The sequence below is a fragment of the Macaca nemestrina genome, chromosome 12, assembly GCF_043159975.1.
Source record: "Macaca nemestrina isolate mMacNem1 chromosome 12, mMacNem.hap1, whole genome shotgun sequence".
In the NCBI taxonomy this organism is placed as follows: Eukaryota; Metazoa; Chordata; class Mammalia; order Primates; family Cercopithecidae; genus Macaca; species Macaca nemestrina.
Genome location: NC_092136.1, coordinates 72,279,982 through 72,290,440, shown reverse-complemented (window position 1 = coordinate 72,290,440; position 10,459 = coordinate 72,279,982). Strand labels below are relative to the sequence as shown.

The following is a 10,459-nucleotide window of genomic DNA, read 5'->3' as shown; positions in this document are numbered from 1 at the left end:
ATGTTGGTTCACCAAAGTATTCACTGTTACTTCACTGTCACCTCACTGCAGGTGCCCCTGTCTCATCTGACTCTGCCCCCAAGAGCTCTTGATAAGTCAGAATCAGACCCTCATGTGCCCAGAGAAGCTAGTATTGAGTATGCCTAACCAAAAGCATGAACATGGGGAGGGGCTGTTCATGGGCTGCACTGGTGGGTTCTTTGTTCTGGGGCAAGTCTTGATGTGATTATGTCTGTTTTTTTTCATTTGTTTGTTTGTTTGAGAGAGAGTCTTGCCTCATTGCTCAAGCTGGAGTGCAGGGGTACCATCTCCAGCAGCCTGGAGCTCCTGGGCGAAAATGATCCTCTCACCTTAGCCTTGTGAGTAGCTGGGGCCACAGGCATGTGCTGCCAAGCTTGGCTAATTTTTTATTTTTTGTAGGGGTTATGAACCATGAGGGGTGAATTACTTCCTGCTGGTCCCCAAATACCTGACCCTCCACCTGGATCTGCCCATTCAGATCAATCATCTCCAGGTGCAGGGTCAGGTATTTGGGGACCAGCAGGAAGCAGTTCACCCCTAATGGTTCAGATGAAGAGACTTTAATGAGGGGACTACTGTACTGAGGTGTGGGCAGGGTAAGAGAACAAACAAAAGGACGCTGAGGCACCCGCCCAGAGGCTGGCAACAGTGGAAAAGTCTTACAGCCCAGCACTCAAAGGGGTCAGGAATCATGTCCAGACCCAAGTGGAAGCCAGTTGGCAAGAAGGCCTGATGAGGCAGCCCACAGGGGTCTGCCTCCTGGGGCACAGTGCAGGGTGTGGGTGTGGGTGCAAATGGAGACTAACGGTCTCCAGATGTGGATGAAAGATTCTCACCCAGATGGAATATCTGGAAGATGCCTCTGGCCTTGATGTAGTCACTTCTCTGTGATCAGTGCTGGTTTGGGGAAGGTTTTTCCAGTTGCCCCAGAGAGAAAAGGTGAAGCTTTACTTTCAGAGTCATTCGGCTACCATCTAGAAAGCACTTTCTGGTCTTGATGGTGACAGACTAGAGTCTGACAGAGGCACGTGGGCCTCAAGGGTACCGAATTATACCAACATACATAGTGACGCAGGCCTAGAGGGAGTCAGAGCTGTGCCAAGGGTAAACAGGCCCAGGGCAGAACATAGTAGAACATGGTGGAGGGGAGACGCCGTGAGCTGATGTTGGAGAGGTACACAGCATCCATATTATGGAGTTAAGGCCATACAGCTAGGGAGCAGCAGGGCCAAAGGTCCAACTGGTCAGTCTGAATTGGAACTTGACTCAAGCTCTTAACCAAGACCCTAAGCTGATCCTGCAGAGAAAAGAGAGAAGTGTGTTAAAAGCAGAGGGAACCGCATATTCAGATGTATGAAGTTGCTAAAGAGCCTGATGAGTTGCTGGAAAAGTTGTGTGTGTTGTTTGTGTGTGTGTACATACATGCTGTGCCTTTGGAACAAAGGGTACCTAAAATGGTAGGACGGAGAGAAGAGGTTGTGTAGGCTGGCTGAAGGGCCTTCACACAGTGAAGGGCCTTGAATGTCAGGTTAAAAAGCTTGGGCTAAATTTGGAGGGCAGTGGGCAGCCATAAAAGGGTCTTGAGCAGTGGGTGCATGGTCAAAATAGCCTATTAGCATGTGCTAATATGCTGATGTGCCTGTTTGTTTGTTTGTTTGAGATGTGCAGCTTCTAAGTGCACATCTACTTGGAAGCTGAGTGCCCAGCGTGCAGACAGGAAAGGTACTAGAGTTAGTGTGACCAAGCCCAGGGTGTCTTGTCTTTCAGACACACTCCATCCTCTCCTTATGGACCACTCAACTCACACGCCTCCCCCGGGTCATAGGCTCAGCACAGCAGGTGAGGATATAGGCTGAATATGAGCAAAGGACAGGCCTGTGCAGGCCCTTAGGCACATCCTCCCTTAGGTTGCTGACTGGGTCTTGTATTCCATGACCTGGCTGCCCACTCTTAATGCTCCACTGTTGTTAAACCTCTGAGTCTTCAGACCTTCAAATCCATCCATCCAGTGTGCCTGCTGGGTGCCATAAACAAGATCTTCTCCCAGAAGTCTAGGGGGATGGGGACATTGATAGGATGAGTGAGATAGCCAATATTTGTGGCTATCACACTCTGTAGCCACTACAGAGTGTGATAAAACCATAAAAGACTACTGCTTTTTAAGATTGTGAGCAGGGCCAGGTGCGGTGGCTCATACCTGTAATCCCAGCACTTTGGGAGGTCAAGCTGGGTGAATTGTTTGAGTCCAGGAATTCGAGACCAGCCCGGGCAACATGGCAAAACCTTGTCTCTACAAAAAACAACAACCACCAAAAATTAGCTGGGTATGGTGGCATATACCTGAAGTCCCAATTACTCAGCAGGCTGAGGTGAGAGGACTGCTTGAGCCCAGGGGGTCAATACTGCAAGCAAGCAAACTGTGATCGTGCCACTGCACTCCAGCCTGGGTGAGAGAGCAAGACCCCATCTCCATCAAACAAACAAGAAAGTAAGACAGAAGGAAGGAAGGAAGGAAGGAAGGAAGGAAGGAAGGAAGGAAGGAAAGAAGGAAAGAAGGAAAGAAGGAAAGAAGGAAAGAAGGAAGGAAGGAGGAAATTGTGAGCAGACATTCAAGAGGGCCACCCAAGGCTATACCATCTACCTAATTTCACACGATTCTCTATCCAAGAGAGATATGGATAGAGCCATGTTTCCAAACATGGCTCAGGCCCATTCAGCTCGTGGTTTGCTCTCTCTGTCCCTCCATGGGGAATGCCTGCCTCCCATGCATCAAGGCCCACTTCCAATACAGCCCTTGTGGACCCCTCCTTTAGATAGAAGCAGTATTCCCCCACTTGGAACAATGACAGCACTTTGATTTTGTGCTTTGGAATTACTCAGACTCAAACAATCATTAGGGAATTCTATATCTTGTCTCTCCATCTAGATTGAGGGTACCTGTTAATTCAACTTTTTATTCTCCCCTCCTAAAATACTACAGGTACAGAAATCATTTGCTCAGTTAAACGGTGGCAGCCCAGTTCCCATGAGGAAGGGCTGGGTGACTCTGGTAAGTGTGATGGAGCGGTTAACCTCTAGACACTGGGGCAGGACCATCTGTGTTCAAATAGCCTACCTCTTACTAATTGTGTGATCTCAGGCAAGTGATTTAGCTCCCTTCTTACAATCAAGATAATTGAGTGTTGTGAGAATTAATGGGTTAACACAGTCAAAGCCCTCAGAGCTGTGCCTGGTATCCCCTAAGCATTCAAGAAATGTCAGCTATTATTATTACAGCTATTATTAGGAGCCAGCCGGGTATGCTTATAAACAATTTCCCACACCCAGCAAAGCTGGAGCAGACACACACACTGGCTTAACCCACAGCCACACTTGGAAATGGGGGAGGGTAGGGAGTTGTAACTTTATTTTAGAGATGAGCAGAGGCTCAGAGAAGTCAGAAGCATTCATTCATTTAACACGCATTTATGGTGTGATTTCCACATGTCAGGTGCTGCCTCTCGTCCCACTTCAAATTTAGTGAATCCTCAGAGCGGGGGCTGGAGGCTAAGGACAGAGGACTGTGTATTTTAAACAAGCACCCCCTGGTGATTCTCAGCTTAGGCAAGTTGGAAAGATGATTGGATTCTAAGGTACTAAGGCAAGCATCTCGTCATGTTCCAAGTTTGGACCTGGGTTTTATGGGGGATATCATCTTTTGGTGGCAGATTAGTTTAGCAGTTAACAGCACAGACCCTGTAGCCTGGATAATTGGGTATACATCTCAGTTTGCCACTGGCTGCATGACCATAGGCATACATAACTCATCTGTAAAATGAGGCTAGTAATAGTACCTACCTCAGAGTTGTGAGAATTATGTTAGTTTTTTTTTATGCGAAGTGCTTGGAAGGCTGTCTGCCACATAGTAACTATTATAAAGCATGAGCTATTATTATTAATGTACACAGTGTAGACAAGCATCAGACAGAGGGCCGGGGGTGGTAGATTTGACGCTTCCTACCCCACGATTGGCTCTGCCTGCAGCGTTGGCAGCGTCTGTCTCTTCAGGGAGGCTTGCCACCTGCTCCTTTCTGCTGGAAGAGCTTTCCTGAGCTGGGGAATTCCCTCCCATGGCGACCGACAGCAGCTCCTAGCATTCTGATGCCATGTGCTCTGCCCACAGCAGCATAGTGAGAATTAGATCATGTCTTGGGCCAAGGCTGGACTGGGAAGACATGCAGGTGTAGGGGTTGGAGGTGTCCACTTAGGAAGACTGCAAATGGGAGGAGGAGTGCAGACCCTGGGGAGCCTCCTCTCCACAACCTAGGCCAGCTTTGGCTGAGGGTGGTACCTCAGACAGGGGAAGGGCAGATGCCCATGGAGGACAGGCAGGATGCCAGGGTGTCTGCCAGCCCTCCAGGACACTCATTTTGGCCTGCTGCCCTTAGGCATGGAGCAAGCAAGTGTATTTTGTTTTGGCATTAACTCAGCAGGCTGTGGGAAAACAGGCAGGCAGGCATCCTGAACAGGGCCTGCTCCCTTCACAGGCCAGCCCATGGTGGTGACAGAACTGCCACCTCTGAATCCTGCTGTCCCTCTCCCACAACTCTCCTCTCCCTCCCCTGATCCCCGCCTGGCCCTCCTTACCCAGCTCAGCCTGAAGGGTCCTCTCCCTGAAAGGGGCTCACAGACTTGGTAGCATCCTGTACCTCCCAGGCTAGGCCCTGGAGAAACTCCCTGGTGGAACTCCTGGTGTTACAGATGAGAAAACCTGGGCTGAGGGAGAGGCAGGGACTTCCCAGGTCCTCACAATGAGTAAGGAGCAGAACTAGGATTCTAGTGGGGCTCAATCTCCTCCATGAAAATTCCTCTTTTTGTGTTTTATTTTTTAAGTTACAAATAAAGGCATAACAAAATGACGGGAAACTGAAGGAAAACTCAACAAAGGAAACACATTTGTGGGCTGGCACAGTTGCAGGCACTTTACATAAACATTCCCATTTGATTCCCACTGCAACCCTGCAAAGAGCCATTATCTCCCTTCTAGACAAGGAAACCTGGCTGAAAAGAGGTTTCAAGACTTGATCAAAAACTCTAAGCTTGGCAGAAGAGGAATCAGACATCTAACCCAGGTTTGCTTGAGCTCAGACCCCTGTAACCTCACCCCTCCACCAGATGTATTTTACTCATTGATTCCTAATCACAGTGCAGCTCATGGCGGAAGGTGCTGATCAGCGTTCAATACAGGCGGTCACTCAACCTTCCCTGATGTGTCCCAGGATCAGCAGTTACTTGTTTATGTGGCTCCTGAGCCCTTTGCAGTTCATATACCTGTTATTTCATTTAACCTGCACAGCCCTCCAAGAGGAAGACAGGACAGAATTTGTTATTCCCGTTTTATAGATGTAGAAACCAAGGTTGAGAGGACAGTGATGCGCTAGAGGTCACACTCAGTGAGTACCTGGCAAAGATAGAATTTGCAAGGTGGTTTCCTGCCTCCTAATGTCAAAACCATGTGCCTATCAGCTCCTATGATAGTCCTGGCACTGGCTGCTCATTCACCGTACACCCCCACCCCTGCCATCCAAAGTTGTAATATTCCCTGGCAGAGGCAACACTTGACAAGATAATTCCTGGTCCTAGTGCCTGCTTCTTGGGGACTTGCCTCTGGCCTTAGAAGATCTCTGCTACCACCTGGTAGGATCTGGGTCCCTATGACCCTCCTGGTCCTACATGTTTCACTGCTGTGACCTTGGTCTCTGTATTGAGATTGGGAGCTCCTGGTGGGCAGCTCCTCACCCCAGAGACCTGCTCATGACTAAGCCCAGGATAAGGGCTTGTTGAGTGACACTATGGAATTCAAGGCCTAGTACCTTGAACAAACTCACTGTGTGTCAAGGAGAGCCCCTGCTCTTTTCTGGACCAATCTTGAAGCCTCATTTACCTGTTCTGGGATTCTGTCCTAAGAGCTGATAGTGGAAGAGACAGGCACACTCTCACATCAGGCTGGCAGGAGGTCGGTGTTGAGGGAATTAGCTCAGGGAGCAAAGGCATGGGTAGGGAAAGGTGACTAGGGGTAGGAAGGAGATGAATGGGGGTGGGGTCCATAGATCACGCTGTCTGCCACAGCATCCCCAGCTGGACTTGGTGGGGCTCAGGCAGGGAATAGCTGGCATCCAGACATGCTGACAAGCATTCCTGAGCAGCCTGTGTCAATGCAGGTGGGAGCTAATGACACAGAGGAAGACAGAGTAGAGAGGGCTGATGGACCCCAACTGCAGGAACGGTCAGGGATGCCTTGGTGCAGTGTGGGCAGGGGGACTGGCAGCTACTTTCTCTGAAGAAAGCCTTTGATGGAGTCAAACTGTCCTAGGTGTGTGCTCTGGACTGGGAGTAGTGTGCTACTCATATTCTGGCCATGCTAAAGGGCTGCTGTATACTTTGTCTCCCTGCCAGTTTTCCCAGGAGCCCTGGAATATCAGAACAGCTGATCTTCCAATACCCATTCATATACCTGCTCCAGGCCAGTTTTTGATCCTAGCTCTGACTTAACCTTAGAATCATATTCCTAATGAAATGGGAGACTGCACTGCAGCATGCTGGAGGGAGAGCACAGCTTTAGAGCCAGGGGCCAGGCCTCCCTTTCCTTCACTAGCTGTGTGACCTTGGATCACTTCTGAGCTGCAGCCTGTGAAATGGGGTTATATTATGTATTATGAGGTTATATTATATATTATGTATCATTATATTATGTATTATGAGGAGTTGTTGTGAATGTTGGAAACAATGTAAATAACATGCCTATTTTAATGTCTGGAACATGGAAGAGGCAAAATAAATGGCATCTGTTATTAATTTCTTTTCCGAGTGAGATCCCATCTGTGGCCTCTTTGATGGAAGGGAGCCAGAACCTGCTTGCACAGCCCCAGGGACAGGGAGCTCACTCCCTCCAGGGGCAGCTCTGCCTGGAAAAGCTCCTTCCTGAGATGCAGCTAAGACCTGTCCCAGTTTTGTCTCTGGGGCCATAGTGCATGCTGCTCTGCGCCATTTCCCCAAAGAATCTCAAGCAATGTTACTGGCAACACAGCGTGTCCCTGCATTGCAGGAACAAGGCTCTGAAAGTCCCCAGCCCTGTTCAAAATGGTACATTTCAAGTCAGGCTTACATAAGTCACAGAAATCCCTTCCCCGGTCCCCTAGAGTCTGGAACATAATGGTTTGTATCCTCCTGGGTCTGCTTATTTTCCTGGGTTAGGAACTCTCCCAATTCCCTTGAACATTCTTCACACAGGAACATTCCTCATCGGACAACTGGGTTATGGTCTCAAGTCTATCATGTCAGGGTAAGTCACTTATGTTCACTGAGCCTCCAGTTCCCCATCAGTAAAAATGAAGAAAATAATACTATCTCACAGGTAAAGATTAGCTTGGAAAAGTAATATGAAAGTTTAAGGTTTGGAAAAGGCACTTGGTAAGTATTAAAACAATTTTTTTTTAAATCACATTTTTGAAATAGGAGTCAGTAGGTAAGCCCATCTGGTATTGCCCTTAGCTCTTTATAACACTTCCAAAGAAAATCATTCCAGAAAGTCAATGCCACTCCTGGCTTCAGAATGATGGCAAATCAGGTAGAGGATGCCCTCCTATATGCATAAACTAAATCCCCAGGGTCTGACTTCTTCTGTGAACAGCCTCCTAAGTTCTAGGCTCACTCACTTATCTTATTCTGCAGGCTGGCACCAAGGCCCAGAGAAAGCCCACTAGATCCATGGTAGAGGCTGGATCTCATGTCTCCCAACATCCAGCACCATTATACCCCAGTGCTCACTTCCTAAGAAGACAGGTGAAGGGAGGATAATCTCTGGCCCAGACCAGTTGCACCCAAGACTAGGATTCAGCAAATCTTTGTTAAGCACTTGCTATGTGCATGACACTGCATCCGGGCCAAGTACTGTGTTACCCCTCTTCCACTAGCCCAGTGTCATTCAAGGAATGGTTGGTCTGGAATTCAATCTTGGTGAAGGCTGATTCTATCTTGCTCATCTCTAGAACCCCAGTGCCTGGCATAGGCTTGGAACAAAGCAGGACCTTAGCAAGTATTTTTTGAATGAATGATGAATCAATAAGCACTTACTAAGCACTACATGCCAGGCCCTGTGGTAGGAGAAATTCTATTTAATACAGCAAGCCTATGAGGTTAGCATTATACCTCCATTTTACAAGTGAGGAAACAAGGCTGAAATAAGTGAATTGACTAGCTCAAGCCTTCACAAAAAATTGGTGGTGGAGCTGAGACTGGAGCCCAGCCTAGGTTACTGTGGCCTGGGCTCTAGCTGCCGCCCCACAGCTGTCAGGGCCCTAGGCCTCTATCCACCTGTCCCCTTGCCCCAGGCCTTCCCTGATTTAGTTAAGGATTCTGGTGAAGGGCTAACTTTTGAACCCAGAAATAGCAAGACTAGTCTCCTAGTTCATACACAGCTCCAGATTAATCTTACTCAAAACACAGCTCTATCACTTTTCTGTACAAGAATCTAGCCTAACTCAATGTAAACAACCTGGGTTTAAGTTCCACCTTTTCAATTTCTGGCCATGTGGTCACCTGGGAAGTTACTTGTCTCTCCAGGCCTCATTCACCTTCCTCTTAGGCCTAACTGCACTTCTGAGAACAGCTGTCTGGGATCTCAACTTCTGAAAAAACCAGCTCAGCCTCCACACAGCCCCGTGACTCAAAAAAACTCCCTCGGCATGGGGAAGAGGTATTCCTCTTCTGAGGACCCCAAGGGAGGCCGATAACCCTCCCTGTAGATGGTCTGAACAGAGCAGGAAGGTTCATGTGTGGTGGTGGGGTGCACTGCTTAGATAAGCACCCTCACTGGCAGATAAGGCAGCCCGAGCTCACCTAGCCTGTTAGGGGTAGGCAAAGTGGACTGGCACCCAGAGATCCTGACTCCCAGACAAGGGCTTCCTCTATGGCCTCTCCTGCCTCCTCTACTTTTCCTCGTGCCTATTATCCTGCACCTGTTTCTTTTTTAAAATAACCCATAGAACCCTTCCTGACGCAGAGATTCTAGTCCTGCTGTGTAACCTTCAGAAAGGTTTCCCTCTATGGGCACTTGCCTCCCCGTCTGTGAAATGGGGGCCTCGGCCTTAACGTTTTCTCGGCTCCCTCTCAGCGCAGAGTCAGTGATCTTTGACTTGAATGCCCTGCAGTAGAGTGCCGCCGTTTCCTTTGCAGAGCAATTGCCTTTCCGCCCTACAATCGCAATGGCCTGGCACCTGCGGCCAGCCGCAAAGCGACTTGTCCTTGCTCGTCCCTCTTGCGCACATCTAGCTGGTAGGGAGAGTGGGGTGTTGAGGGGCTGAGAGGAAGCAAACGCCAGAATTCTGTATCCCACAGGGATGCTGACCCCCTCCCCACTGCAAACATTTCCCTGTGAGCGTCGCCCCCCGCCCCCCGACACATACACAAACACACTGCAGCCGCAAAGGCGGGCAGGAGACGGGGGCGGCCTCTGCGCGTGCGTCGGCGCGGAGCCCTCTCCCGCCCACGTGCGCGCCCCCGAGCGGAGACGCGCGCCGGGGCGAGCTGGCGGGAAAGCGCGCGGGAAGCCCCCGGCTGGCTCTCAGCGTGGGGGAGGGAGGCCAGGAGGCGTCTGGAACGTGCCACTGTCGGAGAGAAAGGGGGGATTTTCGCCTGGCGCTGGCGTTTCTACACTTCCCACCCGCCGACCAATCCGTTAGCTCCCCCCTTCCCCTGCCGCGGTACGAAGCCCTGTGCCGTGGCCTCGCTCCCTACCGGCAGCGCGGACCGGCCCCTCGAACCCCGCTCTGGACGGAGCGGTTCCCTCAGCAGCCGGAGCGGGGCGCTGCGCCGCGCGGCGAGGCCGGAAATTCCCGCGGCCTGAGTGGTGGAGCCCTAGCCGGGAGCGCGGCACCACCTTCCTCCTCCCGGGCGGGCGGGGGCGTTAGGCCCAGCGAGGGCCGGGCCGCCTGAGTGGGTGGGGTGGGGGCCGCTGCGTCCGCCGGGAGCGGCCCAGCAGGCGGCGGACGGGGAGCGCGGACAATTCTGCTGCGGCTCACCCGCCGCCCGGCCGGTGGAGACCCTCGCGACACCGCTCCCGGGGCCCCCGCCCCTTCGCCGTCTCCGCCTCCTTCCTCACACACCCCCGGGCCGCCCGGGCCCCAAGCCTTCCCGGCGCTCCTCCCCCTTTTCCTCACACTCGGTCTCTGGCTAGGGTCCTTCGGCCGCCCGCCGGCCTGCTCCCTTCGGGGCAAGTCCTGCTTCTTAGGCTCTCCTTTCACACACGCGCGCGCTCGCTGGGCCGTCCCCTCCTCTCCGGCCCTCCTCCTCCTGGTCCTTGCTAAGGCTGCCGTCGGGGAGGATTGATGTCCCTTCAGCATCATGCAGCCGCCGCCGAGGAAGGTAAGGGCGCAGTTGGTGGGCTTTGGGGTTCGGAGGG

General features: G+C 51.2%; 1 protein-coding gene and 1 long non-coding RNA gene across 5 annotated transcripts in view; one reads left to right on the top strand and one right to left on the bottom strand.

The window, feature by feature from the left end:
• Positions 1-540: 540 nt before the first annotated feature.
• On the bottom strand, positions 541-10,327 carry LOC139357532 (uncharacterized). 2 transcript variants are annotated; one of them, XR_011610916.1, is made up of 3 exons: positions 10,218-10,327; positions 2,219-2,311; positions 541-1,318 (listed from the first exon to the last, which is right to left on the bottom strand). It is a non-coding gene; the product is annotated as an uncharacterized lncRNA (long non-coding RNA). The 2 variants fall into 2 exon arrangements; XR_011610915.1 differs by lacking the exon at positions 10,218-10,327 and adding an exon at positions 9,796-9,948.
• The window catches only part of LOC105468711 (FCH and double SH3 domains 2), a 339,082-nt gene continuing 338,594 nt past the window's right edge, over positions 9,972-10,459 (top strand). Inside the window, exon 1 of one of the 3 annotated variants that reach the window (XM_011718976.2) lies at positions 9,972-10,422. In XM_011718976.2, coding sequence (XP_011717278.1) covers positions 10,402-10,422 — 21 coding nt within the window. In that variant the 5' untranslated portion in view covers positions 9,972-10,401. The remainder of the gene's footprint in view (positions 10,423-10,459) is intronic. The other 2 variants (XM_011718974.2, XM_071075241.1) reach the window with 2 other exon arrangements.